The 19723-nt window shown below is 56.2% G+C and overlaps 1 protein-coding gene across 2 annotated transcripts; it reads left to right on the plus strand.

Annotated features, from left to right (window-relative positions):
* Positions 1 to 533: 533 nt before the first annotated feature.
* Positions 534 to 13537, plus strand: ANKK1 (ankyrin repeat and kinase domain containing 1). Of its 2 annotated transcripts, none has more exons than XM_059707913.1 (8): positions 534 to 764; positions 5952 to 6246; positions 8313 to 8464; positions 8685 to 8734; positions 9332 to 9487; positions 10127 to 10248; positions 10838 to 10874; positions 11526 to 13537. In XM_059707913.1, exons 1-8 carry the CDS (start codon positions 583 to 585, stop codon positions 12827 to 12829), a joined length of 2298 nt encoding a protein of 765 aa, XP_059563896.1. In that variant the 5' UTR covers positions 534 to 582; the 3' UTR covers positions 12830 to 13537. The 2 variants fall into 2 exon arrangements, with proteins under 2 accessions (XP_059563896.1, XP_059563897.1); XM_059707914.1 differs by having other exon boundaries at positions 10130 to 10248; positions 11526 to 13536.
* The last annotated feature ends 6186 nt before the right edge of the window (positions 13538 to 19723 follow it).

Consider the following 19723-nt stretch of genomic DNA (forward strand, 5'->3'; position numbering starts at 1 on the left):
AACCCAGCAACAACAAAGGAAGCATTAAGCCAGTGGGGCCCACAGATTCAGAACAGAAAAATCCCCATTGTACCTTTTTTACTCCATACTTGCTGGGGGGCGGGGGGGGGGGAGGGGGCGGCAAGCATCCACACTCAGAAATGGGGACCCCTGGCATAGTCCTGAACCCTCATAATCCCTCAGTATGAGTTGCCCTTAGAGCTGGATCTGAATCAAATGGGGCCAGCTTATCTGCCAGACTCCTGCTCCCAACTTCAGGACCCCTCCCCTTCCAGCGCCCCCCCTAGCTCACGGAGCGGGTGGGGGTGGACAAGGGGCTCACAGGCGGAGCCTGGGGAAGAGTGCTGGCTGCAAGGGGTCTCTTGGGGTTGCTCAGAGGGACATACCCTCTTCCCAGGCCCGGGTCACTGCTGCCTGGGGCACAGGGCTCAGGTCTGGGTTTTCCCCGCCTTCGCAGACAGGCTGGCTCCTCCTCGTGAGGAAGGAGGGAGGCGGCTCTCCTCCCGTCCCAGCCTCAGACCCACCGGACCCACCGAGCGCGCGGCGGGGAGCCAGGCCTGCGGAGTGCGGCGCGCCGGCCCCATGGCCCTGGACGTGGAGCAGCGGCTGGGCAGCCTTGCCGTCTTCACCCGCGAGGACTTCGAGGGCGACTGGCGCCGGGTGGCCGGCGGGGCTTTCGGCCAGGTGTTCCAGGCGCAGCACAGGCGCTGGCGGACCCAGTATGCCATCAAGTGCTCCCCTTGCCTCCTGACAGACGCCACCAGGTACCTGTCGCCCCCCCCCCCCTCTTTGGGGAGGAGAAACTGAGGGCAGGGGCTCTGGCAGGGGCCATCAGGGTGAGGTGGGATTGTCCCCTCGACCTTTCTAAACTCCAGCCGGCGGCCAGATTCCCCAGGCTCAGCACGCGTTTGTCCTGTGACTGCATGCAGCTGGCACCACACCTGCTGGTGGAATCCAGAGGTCGCAGGGCAACAGGAATTACCCTCCAAACTGGTCCTGCCTCCTTCTTCCTGGCACCTTCTTCCTTCTGGGTGTCAGGGTGGGGAGGGCTGCTCTCAGTGGCCCTCCGCCACCCTCCTACCACTCTCAGCACCTCAGGGCAGCAGGGCTGGGCTGGCTGGGAGGCTGTGCCCTGCCTGGCTCTGTGATGCTCAGTGACCTAGGGAAGCAGTCCTCTCCCATGGCAGTCCTGGCCCTGCCCAGGAGTGCAGGATAGAGGAGGCCTGGGGGATGGCAACCCCACCCAGGCCACTTGCTGGCTCTCACAGGCCCTGCTGGGAGGTCAGCCTGGAATGCTGCCATGTCTGTCCTCACCTTTGTCTCAGGCTCCCCGCCACTCTCCACCTGCACCTCTTCCCACTGTTTCCACCATATCCGCCTTCTCCTGAGATGGGCTCCAGTCTCATTCCCACCTGATTTGCTAGTCCTGGCTGCGCACTTGTCCCCTGTACAGCCATGAAAGAGACGCTCGGATGCGAAGTTTGAGCATGAAACCCATGCCTTTCTCCCAAGGCTCCTGGGCCTTCAACTAGAGGGCCTGGGAGGGAGCACTCTTGTTGGCATGGTATTTGGGTGCTCTTTGTCCTGTTCTCTGTACCAGCTCCCAAGACACAGCCTCAAGTCCCACACATTCAAGCCCGTCCCTTCCTAATTCCAGACCCCCACCTGCTTCAAGTGAGATAGCTCCAGACTCACCCACCTTCCCCCTTAACACCCGCCTGGTGCTTTGGGGTAGAGATGGATTATTCCAGGATTTGTCCAAACCATCTACAGCCTTTGAAGTAAAGAGCAAAAGGGAACAGATGGCATTGGCAGACTGCATTGTTAGACACTGACAATAGCTTCTGCCACTTTCCCCCTAAGTCCCAGGAACTCCCTGGGTGGAACAGGGTGAGGGATTTGATGGTACTTAATGCCTGCCAAGCATGGAGTACTATCCTAGGAGTTTTACCTGCATTACTTCACTGGATCCTCCTTTCATCTCCTCATTCATTCATCCTCTTGGTGAATGCTTATTGCCCTACTGTATGTCAGGCACTGTGCTAGACCCTATGGTATAATGATGAATACAACAGATACAGCCCAGTTCTCCTAGAGAACAGCCTAGAGGGGCAAAGACATTAATCAGTTAACCGACATGTAAACTAAGTGTGTGCTGCTGTGAGAAGTATTACAAGGAAAGAGAGATGTATGGTTCTGTGAGAGCTTATTAATAGCGCTTGACTGAGATCAGAAAAAGGCTTTCCTGAGGAGGTTACACTTGAGCTGATATGTGAAGGATGAGTATGAGTAAGTAGGTGAAGAGGAGAAAACTTTCCAGGAAGAAGCAACAAAGTGTGCAAAGGGCCCATGGCAGGAGGGGAATATTGAGTAAAGGATGGAAAAATGGCTGGAGTTGAGAGAGAGGGAGCAGTGGAGAGCTCTGAAGGCTTTGCAATCAGGTGGGGTTGGTGGTGACAGGGAGGAATTGATCAGGATTGCAGTGTGGAGAGTGGATTGGAAAGTTAGAGTGGATGCTGGTCTAGTTAGGACACTGTTCTCATTGTTCAGACAATGAGACCAACAATAGCACGCCTGGGCCTTGTCTGTCCCTCTGCTGCCAAAATAAACACTGCTGTGTTGTGATTGAGTGAAAGGGAGAGATTATGCAATATTTAGGGGGTAAAAATCCGCTCAAGGTGGTGCTAGGTTGGCTATAGGGGTGGCAAAGAGGAAGGGAGTGTGAAGGTTAACTTGATGTTTGGCTTGCCCAAAGGAACAAGGGTCCACTAGAATGTCTATTCTGTGAGAGAGAGTCTGTGTCTGTCCTGTTCCCCACTCTCTCCCCAGTGCCTGGCACATAGTTGGTGTTCAGTAGTATTTGTTGGACTGTATTGTTGACAGTAAACAAGGGAAACATGAGAAGAGGCCCAGGTTTGGAGAGGAAGAGCATGAGTTCTGTTTTGTACATGTCGCGAAGAATCATCTGGTAGCCTTCAGAGTAGAGGTCTGAGCTAACACTATTAAAATGTGTGAGTCATTTGTTAAGCGTAATTGAAGCTAGGACATAGATGTCATTCATTCATGTTAAGTATTGAGTGAAGAAACCAAAATCTCTCCCTTCATGGAGTTTATATTCTAATGGAGGAAGATAATAAATAAGTGAACAAGTAAATCAATAAATAATTTGATCTATGGCGCTTATAGCCACCTGATATTATCTTGTTTAAAATACCTAAGGAGAGTTGAGTAATCTGATTGTCCAAGAAAACATTTAATCTAGGAATATTAATTTGTTGGCCATCTGTGTATGGGGGATAAGGATTGCCACAGTTGGGGTAGGGTTGCTATTCTATATAGACTTGAAACCCTTACTAATTAGATACTATTTGAGTAGAGATTTGAGGCAAAGAAGGAGCAAGCCATGTTAAGGAGAGGTATTCTAGGCAGAGGGAACAGCAAGTGCAAAGGTCCTGAAGTGGGAACATGCTTGAGATAATGGAGGAGCAGCAAGAGGCCAATTTGGCAAGAGCAGAGTCAGGAAGGGAGTGATTAGTAGGAGAAGAGATCAGGGATCTGTGTCTGGGGGCCGATCATGTGGGGCTTTGTAGGCCATTTTAAGAACTTTAGCTTTTACTGTTGTTGAGAAGAGGCCCCTGGAAGGTCCTGAGCAGAGTAGTGACATGCTCCGACTGCCATTTTGAAAATATCACTCTGGCTGCTGGGTTGAGAATAGATGGTGGAGGGTAAGGGAGAGAAGCAGAGAGGCCAGTTAGGAGACTTGGGCCAGGATGCCAGGGGGTAGAGGTGGTGAGAAATGATCAGATTCTTGCTATATTTTAAACGTAGAGCTGGCAGGATGTGCTGAGGGACTGGTGTGGGAAGGAAAGAAAGAGAGGATTCAAGGATGACACCAAGACATTGAGGACTAGGAGGTGGAGGCCCCATTCACTGAGATGAGGGAGGAGCAAGAGTTCAGCTCTGGTCATGGTAAGTGTCAAATACTCAATTGGAGATGCTAAGATTGCCTAGAGACAGAATACAGAGTGAGAAGAAGAAGGGAGAGGGCCTGGGACTGGGTGTAATGATCAAGAAGTAGGAAGAGGAGACCAGAACAGGAGGCAGAAATCCTGCAGAATGTTGGCACACAGCTGAAGTAAGTTAACATTTTGAGAAAAAGAGATTGAGAGATCTGACCCATAAACAGATAACTGAACATTGTTCATAGTCTAGATTCCAATGTGGGGTCATTGGTAACCATAGCAACAGCTGTTCAGTGAAGTCCTGAGACTAGAAACCAGATGAAAGAGGCCGGTGGGAGATAAGGAAAAGAGCAAGACCATAGGCAGGGCCAAGGCTTTCAAGAAGTCCGGTGTCCAGGGGAATTATGCAATTCCCGCTGTTCCAGTTCACAGTCCAGACACTGATGTGCAGAGCTTGCCTGACCAGGGCATGCAGAGAGCAAGTGGTGAAACTGGGATTTGAATCAGGGCACAGTGTCCTCGGATCCCTTGCTTTTTCCCACTTCATGACAGATGTCTCAGTTCCTGTGAACTCAGAGGACGCAAGGATTGACAGGTAAAAATATCACAGAGGTGACGGGGAGCTCTCTGGAACCACAGGGAAGTGGAGAGGAGAACGGGAGAACCGGGACTGGCCAGCCAGCCCAGATTCGAGGGAGAGCAGGTGCCTCTTCCTGGAGTTCAGGAGTGTTTGGCTGGCTTCTTCAGGGGCCCCGTGAGCACATTGCCGGCAGCTTCTGACTGCAGTGCCAACACAGCTCTGCAAATACGCCACAGCTCTGATGTTGAATTGTCTCATTGAAGAAGCAACCAAGATGTCATTTCTCCCTAATCCTCATCCTGCAATTCCCAAACAATTCGTAGCAATTTGCATGTTCACTGCTCTGTGGACACATTCAGTGAAAAGAGCGACAGGGTTTGCAAATGCTTGTTTTCTAAGGCCTTCCCTTACGTCTTGACTTCTGTTAGATTCAACAAAGATATATTGTGCTGTGCATGGAAATGTGCTCTGGGGAGCACCTACACGCATCATATTACAGTTTCTCCTAACATGGGATACCATGCAGCCGTTGAAGTTCTTGCTTCAGTGGCTGCAGAGAGAATAACAATGTAGGGAAGTGCTCAGGCTACGAGAACCAGCCCACACCATGTGGTGGGATGGGAGAAAGAGGAGGAAGGAGTGAAAGGGGGAAGTGAGACAGAGGCCTTGGCCATGTGTTGTAAAAGAATATACTAAAGTATTGACAGAGGCCAAATTTGGAAGGTTAGAATACTAACCATTTAATTTTTTTCTTTATAACTCTCTGTATTATCTAGATTTTCTACAGGGTGTATGTATTACTTTCATAGTCAAAATGGCAATAAAAACATTTTAAAATGGAAGCAGGAGGCATAATATTGGTCCTCCAGGGGCTTGCAATCTACTGGGGGAGATATAGACAAAAGGCCAGAATTAATGGCAGGCTTTTTTGTTGTTGTTGTTAATCCTCACCTGAGGATATTTTTTTCATTGATTTTTAGAGAGGGTATAAGGGAGGGAGGAAAGGGGAGAGAAAGGGGAAAGAGAAAGTGAGAAACATCCATGCCAGAGAGACACGGCCAGGGCTGGGGATCAAACCTGTAACCCAGGTAGGTGCCCTTGAGCGGGAGTCGAATCCACAACCCTTCGGTGCACATTCTGGTGCTGTAATTACTGAGCAACACTGGCCAGGGCTACCTTGCAAACTCCTTTACTTCCTGTCTTTTTTCCTGCTGGCCGTCTAGAGCCTAACCCGTGTGTCCTACTGGCCATCCTTCCAGGTCTCTCCTTCCTCCTATTCCACCTCATGAGCTCCCAAGCCTCCTCTGGGTCTGCACGGGCTGGCATCAAGCCTAGGTTGTGTGTTCTGCTAGTTGTTCTTGTAACTGATAGTCACCTCCTTTCACCTCTCACTCCATCCCCCTCCACAGCTCTGATGTGAATTGCCTCATTGAAGAGGCAACCAAAATGGAGAAGGTCAAGTTTCAGCACATCGTGTCCATCTACGGGGTGTGCAAGCAGCCCCTGGGCATTGTGATGGAGTTCATGGCCAACGGCTCCCTGGAGAAGATGCTGGGCACCCACAGCATCTCCTGGCAGCTCAAATTCCGCATCATCCATGAGACCAGCCTGGCCATGAACTTCCTCCACAGCATCAAGCCACCTCTGCTCCACCTGGACCTGAAGCCAGGCAATATCCTCCTGGACGGCAGCATGCACGTCAAGGTAATTGCCCTGGTCAGCCTCTGCCCCCTTTAACTTTGGAGTCTCCTCCCGGTGGGCAGGATTATCTACCTGCCTGACTGGCCTGTCATGAGCTTTAAGCAGTTTCCTTCATGGATGAATACTGAAGGCAGCAATCACACCTAAACCAGTTGGGTGAGCAGTGGAACTGGTGCGTGACGCCGGGTATCAGGATGCCTGCAACAACCCTCTTTGGCCTCAGTCTTCCATTTCCGAGGTGGGAAGAAAAATCTCTGTCCTTCCCATGCTTTGCTTCAGGTGGGGATGTGTGTAAATGAGATGGCCCTATAAAAGGTCATGATGGCCATTTTTTTTTCAGTTCCTAAAATATGCCACTCTTTTTCTGCCCCAGGACTTTTTAAAAAATATATTTTTATTAATTTCAGAGAGCAAGGAAGAGGGAGAGAGAGATAGAAACATCAATGATGAGAGAGAATCATTAATCATCTTTCTCCTGCACACTCCCCACTGGGGATTGAACCTGCAACCTGGGCATGTGCCCTTGACCAGAATCGAACCTGAGACTCTTTAGTCCACAGATTGATGCTCCATCCACTGAGCCAAACCAGCTAGGGCTGCCCCAGGACTTTTGTATGTTCTGTTCCCATTGTCAGGAACAGCACTCCCCTCTCTCCTCCTCCCCCTGCCCCCCTTTATCTAACAAAGGGCTAGTCATCTTTCTGTTCTCAGCTTAAACATCACCTCCTCAGGGAGGTTTTCCCTGATCCACCCTGCAGGCCCCTGTAAAATACCCTTATTACACCTCTGTCTCTTCATATTGCTAATTCCCATTGTAAATATATAATACTAGAGGCCTGGTGCATGTAATTCATGTGTGTGGGGGGGGTTCCCTCAGCCAGGCCTGCACCCTCTCCAATCTGGGACCCCTCGGGGGATGTCCAACTGCCCCTTGCAATCCGGGACAGCTGGCTCCTAACAGCTCACCTGCCTGCCTGCCTGCCTGATCACCCCTAACCCTTCTGCCTGCCTGCCTGATTGCCCCTAACCACCTCTGCCTGCCTGATCACCCCTAACCACCTCTGCCTGCCTGCCTGATTGCCCCTAACTGCTCCCCTACCAGCCTGATCGTCCCTAACTGCTCCACTGCTGGCCGGATCGCCCCTAACCACCTCTGCCTTGCCCCGCACCCGGGACCCATGATTCCCTCCTCTGGCCAGTCGCAGGCACCCAGACCTGGCCTTCCCTCCCTCTGGCTTGCCGCAGGCACCCAGGACCCGGGCTGGCTTCACCTAGGTCGGCCACAGCCACAGGAGACCATGGGCGGGTGGCTTCACCTGGGCCGCAGCCGCAGGCACCAGGGACCTTGAGGCAGGTGGCTTGTCCCTCTCCTGGGCTGCAGATGCTGGCACCCAGAACCACCAGGCAAATGGCTTGTCCTTCTCCCAGGCCACAGCCTGGCTGGTCCCCATTCCTCTCTCCCCAGTGTTGAATGTCTGAGCAGTTCCTGCACTAGGGCGCAAGGGTGTGATGACCATTTGCATATTAGCTCTTATTATATAGGATATGTAACACTACTTCATTAGTGACTATACCCCTTTCTGAATAACCACTTGGGACAGGAGTGGGTGTGAGGGTTCTCATCTTTTCTATCTGCTGCCTCAACCTCAGTACCCAGCCGAATTGGCACTCAGTGACTGCTCACTCAGCATATGAATGAATTAATGGATGGAAGTAAAGAGGGGGTGCATATCTGTGGTGTAAATGCTTCAGGACCTGTAGAGATGGGATGGACAGAAGCTCACCAAAGAGCAACTTTGTCCATAGTCCCTCTGGATGAAGGCAACACCTCCCAAGTACGTACTGTGCCAGGCATTGCTCGAAGTGCTTTTTGCTTATGTACTCATTTAATGTTCATAATAGCACTGTGAGTTAAGGACTCATTGTTTCGGGCTTATAGATGAGGAAACGGGCTCTGAAAAGATAAGGTCCTCCAGATCACTGTGGGAGGGCTGGGCTGGGAAGGGGAGAGAAACAGTTCTATGGAGGCAAGACTGTTGCCCCCGTCCTCACCCCGGGCTTCCTCCCAGATTTCGGACTTTGGCTTGTCTAAATGGATGGAACAGTCAACCCGGATGCAGTACATCGAGAGGTCGGCTCTGCGGGGCACCCTCAGCTACATGCCCCCTGAGATGTTCCTGCAGAGGAACATGGCCCCAGGACCCAAATATGATGTGTACAGGTGAGAGGGGGGCTGGCCCCATCTCCATACCCAGGAAGTAGCTTGTCAAAGCCTTGCCTGGACCCGGGGCCCAAAGGACAGGGTAGGGCAGGGATAAGGTCTGCCTTCCCTGCCCCCATGGGAGGGGGAGGCATGGAGAGGGACTCTGGCTGGAGAGGATTTGCCTGGGATTGTGCGGCCCGTGGGGCCCCCTGACCAGGAACACTTTCCCCATCTGCAGCTTCGGGATTGTCATCTGGGACGTCCTCACTCAAAAGAAACCATACTCAGGTAGCAGACGGCAGTGGGACCCTCAGATGGGGTCCTGGCAGGGGTTGTGGGAGGGCTGAGGGCTCATGGAGACAAGGCCAGGGCAGGTATGTGTTGTGGGGAACTCTTCAGGGATTCCCATCCATACCCACCTTCCTTCCTCCCCTACTTTCCAGAGCTCACCTTACAGTGAAAGGTGGGGTGAAGGTCAGCCCAGGCCAGGCTTTCTGCTCTCATTCCTGTGCTCCTCCCTGCACCTCCTACTCCCACCCTGCTGCCGAGAATGTCAGGAAAACAGACTGTCAGGAAACTGGGATAACCCAGTGGAGCTGAAAGTCAAGTTCACCATTAGGCCTATTGGTCAGCCTTGCTATCTTTGGACAGCAAAGGTCAATAGGGTAGGGTCATGTCTGGTCTTGGGTTGGGAGGTGGCTGAGGTTGGACCAGAGACTAAAGTGGACCTGTGATCTAGCTGCTTACACCCCATGCATTCATAGGGGCCCTGCTGGGTGCACCACCCTGTGGGGATCCTCAGAACCCCGCTCCTGCCCAGCCCCTCTGCCCACCCCCCCAGCGCCCTGCCTTCCAGCACCCACACTTCCTGGGCTCCTCTCGCAGGCCTCAATATGATGAACATCATCATCGGAGTGGCTACGGGCATGAGGCCCTCCTTACAGTCTGTCTCTGATGAGTGGCCAGGGGAGGCCCAGCAGATGGTGGACCTGATGAAGCGCTGTTGGGACCAGGACCCCAAGAAGAGACCCTGCTTTTCAGGTTCTCACCTGCCTGGCCTGCCCAGGGAATGGGGAGTAGGGCGGGGCTGGGGTGGGAGGGGTCAGGAGAGGAAGTGGAGCCCCAGGCCACTCTGAGGGCTCTGCAGAGAGGCCTGGGGGCTCTGGGCAGCATGCAGCGCTGGGAAGGGGTTGGGGTTCAGGGCAGCTGAGGACTGGGGCAGGGCGGGGGGGCGGGGGGGGGGGGGGGTCTGACCTCTGGGAGTTGCCCTGAGCCTGTGGGAGGTGCTTAGAAGCCCTTATTGCGGGAAGGCAGCTGGGCCTGGCTCTGCTGCTTCTGAGTTCTCCGGGTACTACTTACTGTCGCCATTGTAAATGTTCCCAGACCAGGAGCTCAGTGTGCAAACATGCACATAGGCTGAGTGTGAGCACTTAGAGTTCACCTAGTCCTCCCTTCATCTGTGAAAAAGGACTGACCCTCAAAGGTCAGTGACCTGCCACGTGGCCCCGCTGAGCGAGGCTGGGACTGATCTTTCCTGCCTCCGGGTGCACATGTGCAATGTGTGTGAGCCCTGGAACAGAGGTGGGGGTGGGGGCACAGGAAGCGTAGTGTATCCACAGTGGCGGAGGACTGCTAGTCTGCCTGTGGCTTCCTTCCTTTCTCTCTCTCTCTCTGGTGAAGCAGACATCACCGTCGAGACGGACCTGCTGCTGTCGCTGCTCCAGAGCCCTGTGACAGATCCCGAGAGCGAGGCCCTGGCCAGGAAGGTGTCCTGCAAGCCGTCTCTCCGCTGGCCCCGGGAGGTGGGTGCAGTGGCTGGGTGTGGTCTGTGGCAGGCAATGGGGGTGGTGTACAAGTGTGGCCCTCACAAGGCCGCCTGGCTGAAGGGGAAGTGGGGACCCAGCCCTCATTGTGCCAGGGGTCCCGTTTCCCTAAGTATGCCAAGGTTCTCTAGGGCTAGTGGTGGGCGTGGCCTCTCTCAAATGTGTGGGATGAAGCAGAGGCCTGTCCTGCAGGGGGAGACCTCAGCTCGCCCAGGCTTCCCCACCCTGGACGTTGGCACCATCACTGTTCTCCTGTCCATTCCTTGACTTGTGAGCCAGCCACGGTTGGTGTAGGCTCCCGGCTGAACCCACACAGCCACCCTGCTTGCCATGTGGCCCAAGGGGAAGTCAAGGCCCTGGGCCACCTTTTTCTAGCAGAGTCTCCCTGATCAGGTTTTCCTTTAGACACAGCTGGTGGTGGGAGTGGCTAGGAGGGGGTCTCTGAGCACCTGGGGGATGTGAGTCCTACCCCTGAAGGACAGTACTGGGGAGAGGGAAGGAGTGGCGGACGGCATGGACCAGAACGGCCCTGCTGATCCACCCTGGGTCTCTGGTTCTCCCTCCCCAGGTCAGTGAGGAGGTCAGCCAGGAGCTCACAGACAGCGGTGAGTCCAGAATGCACATCGGGAGCCAGAGAATTCGCGGGGAAGAGAAAACCACACCATTTTCCCAGCCTCCCAGGCCCCCTCTCACCCCCCACCCCCCAGGAATTAGAGAATGAAAAAAAATGCCAATGCCTGGGCCACCTAGACCAGTGGTCGGCAAACTGCGACCCCTGAGTGTGGCTCTTCCACCAAATACCACGTGCGGGCGCGCACGTACAGTGCGATTGAAACTTCGTGGCCACACTCAAGGGGCAAAAGAGCCGCATGTGGCTCGCGAGCCGCAGTTTGCCGACCACTGACCTAGACTAACGAAATCAGAATCTTGGGGTGCCTGGGGAGTGGTGGGGAGGGCAATCTGTCTTCACAATGGTAATATGAGGTGGGTGTTGTTTGTGTCCCCTTTAAGGATCAGGACCTGGAGGCTCAGAGTCAGAGTTGGTTCAGGGCACATGATACTGAGCGGTGGGTCAGGATTTGCACCCAGGCCTTGCCACCCGTTCTCAGGGGAAGAACTGCACAGAGACCTGGGTGTCAGGAAAGCTGCTTCTCTAGCCGCTGCCCCCCTGGGAGGTACTTCAGGAAGCAGAAGGGTGGCTGAGATGACCTCTGGGCAGGTCAAGGTTCTTTTCAACCCCACCTCTCTCCCAGCAGACTTAGGAGGCGACTTGAAGCGGGTCCTGCAGCTCTCAGACAGTGAGAGCCTGGTCCCCAGCGATGAGGAGCTGCGCATCTATGAGAACAAGGTCACCCCCCTCCACTTCCTGGTGGCGCAGGGCAGCGTGGAGCAGGTGAGGCTGCTGCTGGCCCATGAGGTCGACGTGGACTGCCAAACGGCCTGCGGCTACACGCCCCTGCTCATTGCCGCCCAGGACCAGCAGCCTGAGCTGTGCGCCCTGCTCCTGGACCACGGGGCCGACGCCAACCTGGCCGATGAGGACGGCTGGACTCCACTGCACTTCACAGCCCAGAATGGGGACGACCGAACCGCCCGCCTGCTCCTGGACCACGGGGCCCGCGTGGATGCCCAGGAGCATGAGGGGTGGACCCCGTTCCACCTGGCTGCACAGAACAACTTTGAAAATGTGGCGCGACTTCTGGTCTCCCGCCAAGCTGACCCCAACCTGCGGGAGGCCGAGGGCAAGACCCCTCTCCACGTGGCCGCCTACTTTGGCCATGTCACCCTGGTCAAGCTGCTGACAGGCCAGGGGGCTGAGTTAGATGCTCAGCAGAGAAACCTGCGGACACCACTGCACCTGGCCGTGGAGCGAGGCAAAGTGAGGGCCATCCAACACCTGCTGAAGAGTGGGGCGGCCCCTGATGCCCTTGACCGGGATGGCTACAGCCCACTGCACACCGCAGCCGCCAGGGGCAGGTACCTTATCTGCAAGATGCTGCTCAGGCATGGGGCCAGCCTCGAGCTGCCGACCCAGCAGGGCTGGACACCCCTGCATCTAGCAGCCTACAAGGGCCACCTGGAGATCATCCATCTGCTGGCTGAGAGCCATGCAGACTTAGGGGCTCCCGGCAGCATGAACTGGACGCCCCTGCACCTGGCTGCCCGCCACGGGGAGGAGGAAGTAGTGGCAGCGCTGCTGCAATGCGGGGCTGACCCCAATGCTGCCGAGCAGTCAGGCTGGACACCCCTCCACCTGGCGGTGCAGAGGGGCAGCTTCCTGAGCGTCATCCATCTCCTGGAGCACCACGCAGACGTCCATGCCCGCAGCAAGGGAGGCTGGACCCCTGCCCACCTAGCCGCCCTGAAGGGCAACATGGCTATCCTCAAAGTGCTGGTCAAAGCTGGTGCCCAGATGGACGTCCAGGCTGGGGAGGGCTGCACACCCCTGCAGCTGGCCCTCCGGAGCCAAAAGCAGAGCGCTGCCACCTTCCTGGAGGGCAAGGAGCCCTCGCTGGCCCTTGTGGGCAGTGCTAAGCCTGGAGACCAGCCCGAAGTATAGACACCTGGGCTCTCCTCTCCATGAGGACGAGGGGTTGGTGAAGTGCGCTGGGCTTCTAGCAGGGCCCCTTCCCTGTACTTGCCACCTAGTCCCCTGCATGATGGAGGGACAGGAAGAGGCATGCTGAGGTTGCAGCCAGGGAGGGGCCCTGGCTTGGAGAGGTCTTTCAACACCTCCCCCAAGTGCGAGTCCAGCAGACCCAGCCTCCTCCTCCTGTACCTGGACTCGAGCCCCCAAAGTGAATTCCCTTCTCATTCCCAAGACTCCTGCCACCGTTAGCCAGCTGCCCCTGGGCTCACAGGGCCCTTTGCATCCCAGGAACCCGCTCTGAGGACAAAGGCACAGAGGAGACAGAAGTGCTTCCCCAGCTCAGGTCTGTGTGACTTGGCCCCTTACCTGGGTGGGACCAGGAGATCCAGACACCTGCACTTCGTACAAGGGCGGGAGCTGAAAGTCCAGAGGACGTTCTGCTCATCATGTACCGGCCAGCCGCCCTGCTGCTGCACTGACCACACCTTCGCCGTGGCCTGGTCCCTCTTGGAGGGAAGGAAGGTGGCGCTCCAACTTCCCACAAGGGATCCTGTGTGGACGCTCAGTTCCTAGTCTCCCTGACCACCCTTCGCTGTGTCCACTTTGTGTGGCTAAGTTCAAACTCTAAAGTCAATAAAGCTGTGATTTGAGTCTCCCCCTTAGAGATAGACTGGCCTGTGGAGCCTGGCTGTACAGGGGCCAGTAGTGTTAGATAGGGTGTACGTGTGTGTGTGTGTAAGATCCATGTGTATGAGTTCACACGAGGAGGCCCAGGGGGCAGGAGGGGGGGTGCTGGGGAGGAGGAGGTTATCTGGGTTCCATGGCACTCACCGGGCAGGCCTTTCCTGTACAGCAGCAGCGGAAAGCTCTCCTGTGACCACAGCGTGGCCACCTCAGCTGGCCGGGCCTGGCCTGCTGGTTATGGGGCAGGTTGGGACAGGGCTGGGCTGCTCACACTAGCCTTGTGTGACCGAACGCTGGCTCAGCGGTCGGCTGGCATCTGCTTCCTCTCTGGCTCTGCCAGGGCTGGCAACCCTTGGAAGGGGGTGGAGGGGGGCTGTGGTGAGGACAGGACAGGTGACCTAGGGGTCCCATCTGCCCTCTCGACCTTTCCACACTGCTGGAGCAGCCCCTCCACTCAAGGGTGTTTTGTGGTTTTCAGAGAAAAGGAACCTTCTGCCCCAACTAATGGCCAGCTCCATCCTCAGCCAGTTGGCTGGTCCACCTTTGCGTGCCACCCGTCCCGGCTGCATGCAGGGCCCTTAGCTGGCAGGCTTACCTCAGTGTGGCATGAGGGCGGCAAAGCAGACACCTGTTGCCCATGTACATGCCAAGCTCATGCGTCATCTTCAGCAGAGCTGGGAGCATCTCGTCTCCCATCCTGTGGTCTCTGGATTGTGGTGCCAGCTCATGGGTCCCGGACACTTCACCCCACCATGCCGCAGCCTAGAGCCCCACAGAGACCCCAGCAGCTCTGAGCTGGGTGTGCCCTAGCACACTAGAATCTCCCGGGGGAAGTGTATGAGGGGGTTGTTAGAGCGGCTTATTAAATATCTGGCGCTACCCAGAGTCTCCGGGACAGCATCCAGGCGTTAGGTGGAGAGCAGCCAGGGCTGAGAATACCCACCAGGGGGCGACCTGTGGCTTCTCTCTGTGCCATTCCTTAGGGATCCAGGAAGACAGACACTGGCCTGCAGCCTTTTCCTCTCCTGGTAGGATGAGTGGGGAGTCTTAAGGACGGGGGCAGGGGGCACTGAGTAGACGGTTCCATCCTCCTGCTCCTTGCTAGCCTCTTGGCCCATTCTCCTTGTTCTCCCTGAGACTAAGCCTGAGGCACGGCTTGTAGTTAAAAATGTCCCGGGAGTTCTGTCTTTCCCAGAACGAGCTGGAGTGGAAGAGGGAAGGGGCGGGGCTCAGTGCTGTTTGCCTCTTGTGCCCTGAGGTCTGGGTCTGGCTCCAAGTCGAGGGTTGGGAGTGAGTGAGAGAAGGGATGTGGGCTACATATTCACACCAGGAGAGCCCAGATTGATCCCCGGGAGTGGTCAGGGGAGAGCCGCAGAGGAACAGTGGTGTCTGTCTTACTCTATTGGAAAGGGTTTGAGGAAAAACCTTGAAAGAAAGGAGTTAGAAGAGTTAGGTCATCCTTCTGCACTTATTGCCCTATGGATGGCAGGGATCTCATGAGATTCTGACAAGACTATCTCTAGGAAGCATTTCAACCTTGAGGATCCCAGGGCCCAGGTTGAGGTCCTAAGACCCCTGCTTCCTCTACTTCTTTCCTCCAAGAGATAACGGAGCTGGGGGTTTTAGACGGGCTCCGGCCAGCATCGCCCTTCATTGCCTGCTAGCACCTTCTTGTCTCTTTCCAGCCACCCCGTTTCCAGGCAGACCCAGCATCCACCTTGAGTCCAGACACAGACACACCTAGCATCCACTCTGCACCCACTTCAACGGCTGCCTCCTAGCAGTTTCCTAGTGATGTTTAGGATTGGATGTTAGTGAGGCCCTTGAAATTCCCAAGGAGAGGGTGTCCAGTTGAATTGCAAACCCTGTTTAGGGAGATTGGGGTTGAGGAGGATAGGAACGCCTCAATCTCCAGTTGGATGTGATATTAACCTTTTACGCTCGCCGTGGTCCAAACTGAGCATTCCCTTGCCCTCCGCCAGCCTGCTCCTCACCCCTCCTCCCTCCCATTAGGGGAAGGTACCTAAACTCCTAGCCTAGGAGTTATTGTAGACCAGCCTGCCCCACAGAACTTCCTGGGAGGGTGGAAACGCTCTCTGTCTGAGGCTGTTCGAGAGGACAGCCACCAGGTCCGCGTGCTGCTGCGAGCATTTGAAATGTGGCTGGTGCAACTGAAGGAGCACATTCTCCACTTCAGTGAGTTAAATGTAAGCATCCACAGAGCAGTCTATACTCTTCAAGATCCAGCGTGCCTATCCCCACCCAGGAAGCCTTCGCTGACTGCTGGCTAGAGAGGGTCGCTCTGTATCTACGCCCCCTGCAGTGAGGTTCAGAGAGCGCCTTCCCTCTCGGGATGAGCACATCCCTGCCCGTGCTTATTTCTGCATCCCAGCCCTCTAGGCATGCCATCCAGGCCTACTGACTCTGATGATGGCTGCGGGGTTGTGGCTGTAAAGTAAGAGACAGAGGGTGGTGGCTAAGCTGGACTGAGGCTGGGGAGGGGAGCTCTGGGGGCCTGCGACGTGGGGAGATACGGGCTTTGAAGACAGGGGGACCTGGATGCCAATCCTGCTGTGCCACCTGCTAGTGGTGACCTCAAGTTGCTGGAACTTTCTGAGCCTGGTGCACAGCCACAGCCAGCTGCTTATCTCACTGGTGGTGGTCACAGGAGAATCGGACGCCTTGTGGGTCAGAAGGGGGAGCAGTTAGCAAGCGCTCAACATGTTCGCTTCTTGCAGTTTCTCCCAAGTCAGAGGAACTTTTCTCTTGGAGGGGGGCTCCGACAAGCCAGCTTTGGGGAGCCTTTTGGTGGATGCTCAGAGGAGCCACTGCTATTTTCCGTTGCTGGCCCACCCCGGGGAGGAAGGGGCTGCATGCTGCAGGGCAACGTGCTGCAGGGCAGCATGGCACCACCTGGGACACACCTCAAGGCGCATCAGGCCAGCTGCAGGGCGGGGAGCCCACTGTGGGCCGTGCCCGCTGCCACGTAGCCCCAATGACCATCCGTAGATGGGATTACCCTGAGCTCTGGACCCAGCCAGTGGGCTTAGCGTAAGCAAAGCAGGGGAGCCGTGTCTGCATCCACCACGGAGGGTGGGGCCAGGGCTGGTGTTGGTCCCTACTCGGTCTTCAGCCGGGCAGAGCAGTGAGGGCTCAGCCTGCCCGGAGAAGGGCCGGAAGATAATACAGGCGAGGGCAAAAATAGGCAAACAATTGTTTGTATGGGCAATAATACAATAATTAGTAAATAATAATACAAGAATAAACCCTGTGTTTCAAGTACTCACACTGTAAACCTCCTGTTGTCCACCGCAGTACAGAAGCTGTGGGAGGGGTGGACCCCGCGCTTGGGTGCGTAGCAGGACTGGGGTCAGGTCGGCGTTTCAGGCTAGGGGTCACAGAGCAGCACTAGACCTGGCACGTGTCTCCTCCAGGCAGCTTCCGCCCTCTCTTGCCCACCCCAGGATTTCCCAGCCCTGGATGGGGGGCGGGGGCAGTGGCGGGGGGGGGGGGGGTGGCGGCCGGAGCCCGGCCTCCACAGACCATGCTCTCAGGGGGCGGACAGGGTGGAAAGTTTGGAGTTGAGCCTCATCAGAAAAACCCAGAAGGTCTGCTGCCAGAGCTTTGTTCCTACCAAATCCCAGCCCCTCCCTGTACCTGACCCGTCCCTCACTTCACCAGCAGCAGCTGCCCCCAGATGCCAGGTAGGCTGCCTCCCTCGCTCCGGCCCCACACACACCTCCAGGTTTCGGGACAGAAGCCAGGTGTGCAGACGGGAGAAAGCCCACACAAGGGCCGTGGCCCTGCAGCATTGCTGGTGGACGTGAGGCCCCTCCCGCCGCCCTCCAGGCCGCATGCTCTGCCCGCAGCTCACACCAGCTTTACGGCAGAGCTGGGGTAGGAGAGGGAGTGGGAAAGTGTTCTTATCACCGCCCCCTTCTCCCTGACCCAGAACCCTAAAAAGCCAGGGTGGGACCCCCCTCGGAAGATGGTCTGTTCTCTCGTCACCAGCTTCTGCTTCCCCGGAACCCCAGGACCAGAGCCAGGGCAGCTGGTTGGCAGAGACCTTCAGGAACGGGTGCCCTGACTTGCCTCTGGCTGCTGAAGCCACACTAGATGCTGTGCCCCTGCCAAGCAACCCCCCCACCCCCACCCCCCCCACACACACACTCATTTGCTGTAGCAGCTGGTCACAGGCACCCCAAGGATGGCCCCTGAAAGCCTAGTCCGGAATGGGTTTCTTTCTCTACCTCCCTTTTTAAAAATGCTCTGTCCATACAAGCCTCCTCCCACTTTGCTCAGGGCTGGTCAGGAAGTGGGTGGAACGGACAATGTAAGACAATAGTCAGAAGACTGGGTTCAAAGGCCAGCCTGCCACCCAGGCCACCACCCTCTATCCCAGGAGTATATGGACCGTCCCCTGGAGGTGTGAGGACAGGGGTCACGTGGGGCCAGGCCCCCTATGGCCCTGCCTAGATGGGAGTCAAAGCCACAGACTCAGCCTGGGCGCTAGGGCTGGAAGGGCAGGGCAGCGGTGGGCCACAGGCTGGGCAGGCATCCCTGGGACAGGGGTGGTGTGGGAAGGGATCAGAGAAGTGGGCGCATTTCCAATGTCCCCAAGGCCGGCCAGTCCTCACGTCCTGGTTGCTGGCAATTGGCTGCCCCTGTCCGCAGGCCACAGGAAGCAGGGGCAGCAGTCGCTTCTCTCGGGGGCCTCCTGATCTGCCATTCAGGAAGTCCTCTAATTCCCTACCTCCTTGCTCCAGGCCAAGGCCCACCGGGGCCGCTGCATCCCACGGCATCGTCGCCACTCGGAAAACGGTGCCCTGGTGCTGGGTCTCCACACCCAGCCAGAGCTCTGCCCGGGGATGTGGAGCTCTGCCATTACCTCGTGATTCATGCCCATTGTCCACTGTCCCGTGAGCTTCGAGAAGGCAGGGACCCTGTCCACCTCTTCACCATTTTATTCTCAGCACCTTGCTCAGGGCCTGGAGCACAACAGTGGCTCAATAAACATTCGCTAAGACAACAGCTGGGTGGATGGATGGATGGATGGATGAAGGGGTAGAGTTTTTCCTGCACTATTTGCCTTCTCAGTGCCCAGGACATCTCCCCAGCCCATGGCCACCTGGGACTCCTCAGGAACCCCCAGGGGAAGAATAAGGGCCAAAGCTTTGAAGACTCACAGCCACGTGCGGGCACCTGAGAGGACACACGCGGTTGCCCCGCCGCGTCTGAGCAGAGAGGCCTGCCCTTAGGAGCGCCTCCTTGCCATGCTCTTGGGGAGGTGGGGGGCCTGCACCTGCTATCAAGGCAGATGGATGCTTCTTTGATTAAAACTCAGTCTACAAAAAAGACAGGCACAGGGGAAAGCAGAGAGAAGAGAGAGTCAGAGGTCGGTAGCCTGCCCAGCCTCCGGCTCCCTTTCCGCCCTTGCTGTCAAGGCAAAGGGGCCATGTCAGGGCCTCCTGGGAAAGAGCCAGAACCTGGGCCACCCCCTTCCACCTTGGCGTTCCTGGGCCCCACACTCATTCCTTTGCCCCTGAAGTACTGAGGGGGGAAGGGGTGGGGCCAGCCCGCCCCCTGCCCACTCTAGCTGTCAGTCTGCTGTCTGGCAGAGACTTGAAGCTGCATGACAGCTGTAGGCACTTTCCTGTCCCTCCTCCCGCCCATGCCTGCCCTATTCCCCTCTCCTCCCTGCCACAGCCCCTCCGAGCAGCTCTGAGGCGGCCTCCCTCCCCTCTCCTTCTCTGTCCTTTCCTCCTTCCCTCCCTTCCTTCCTTCCCATTTTCCTCTCTCCCTCCCTTTGTCATCTCTTCCAATAACCACATCTGATAAACCCATATGATCTCGTAAGATTTCTAATGACAAGATGAGCTTTTCATCTCCATCCAGGTCAAAATCTTTTGCAGACTGAGTGTGTGGTGTGGGCGAGCGTGTGCTGTGGGTATGTTGGCTACGGTGTGGGTGTCAGCAGCTGAGAGGCCCTTGGCACTTCTAGCCCCCTTGGGATCTGGTGCCTCCCCCAGAAGGTGGGCACTGGGCTATCGAACCCCCAGCAAGATGAGGGACTGTTTTGCTCACCTCTGGGATCCGGGTGCTCCTGGGGACAGGAGCCTCTCCCAGAGCTCAGGGCCACGTTCAGGTTCAAGGAGAAGATCCCAGTCCATCATTAAGTGT

This window comes from Myotis daubentonii, chromosome 9, assembly GCF_963259705.1.
Source record: "Myotis daubentonii chromosome 9, mMyoDau2.1, whole genome shotgun sequence".
NCBI classification, from domain to species: Eukaryota; Metazoa; Chordata; class Mammalia; order Chiroptera; family Vespertilionidae; genus Myotis; species Myotis daubentonii.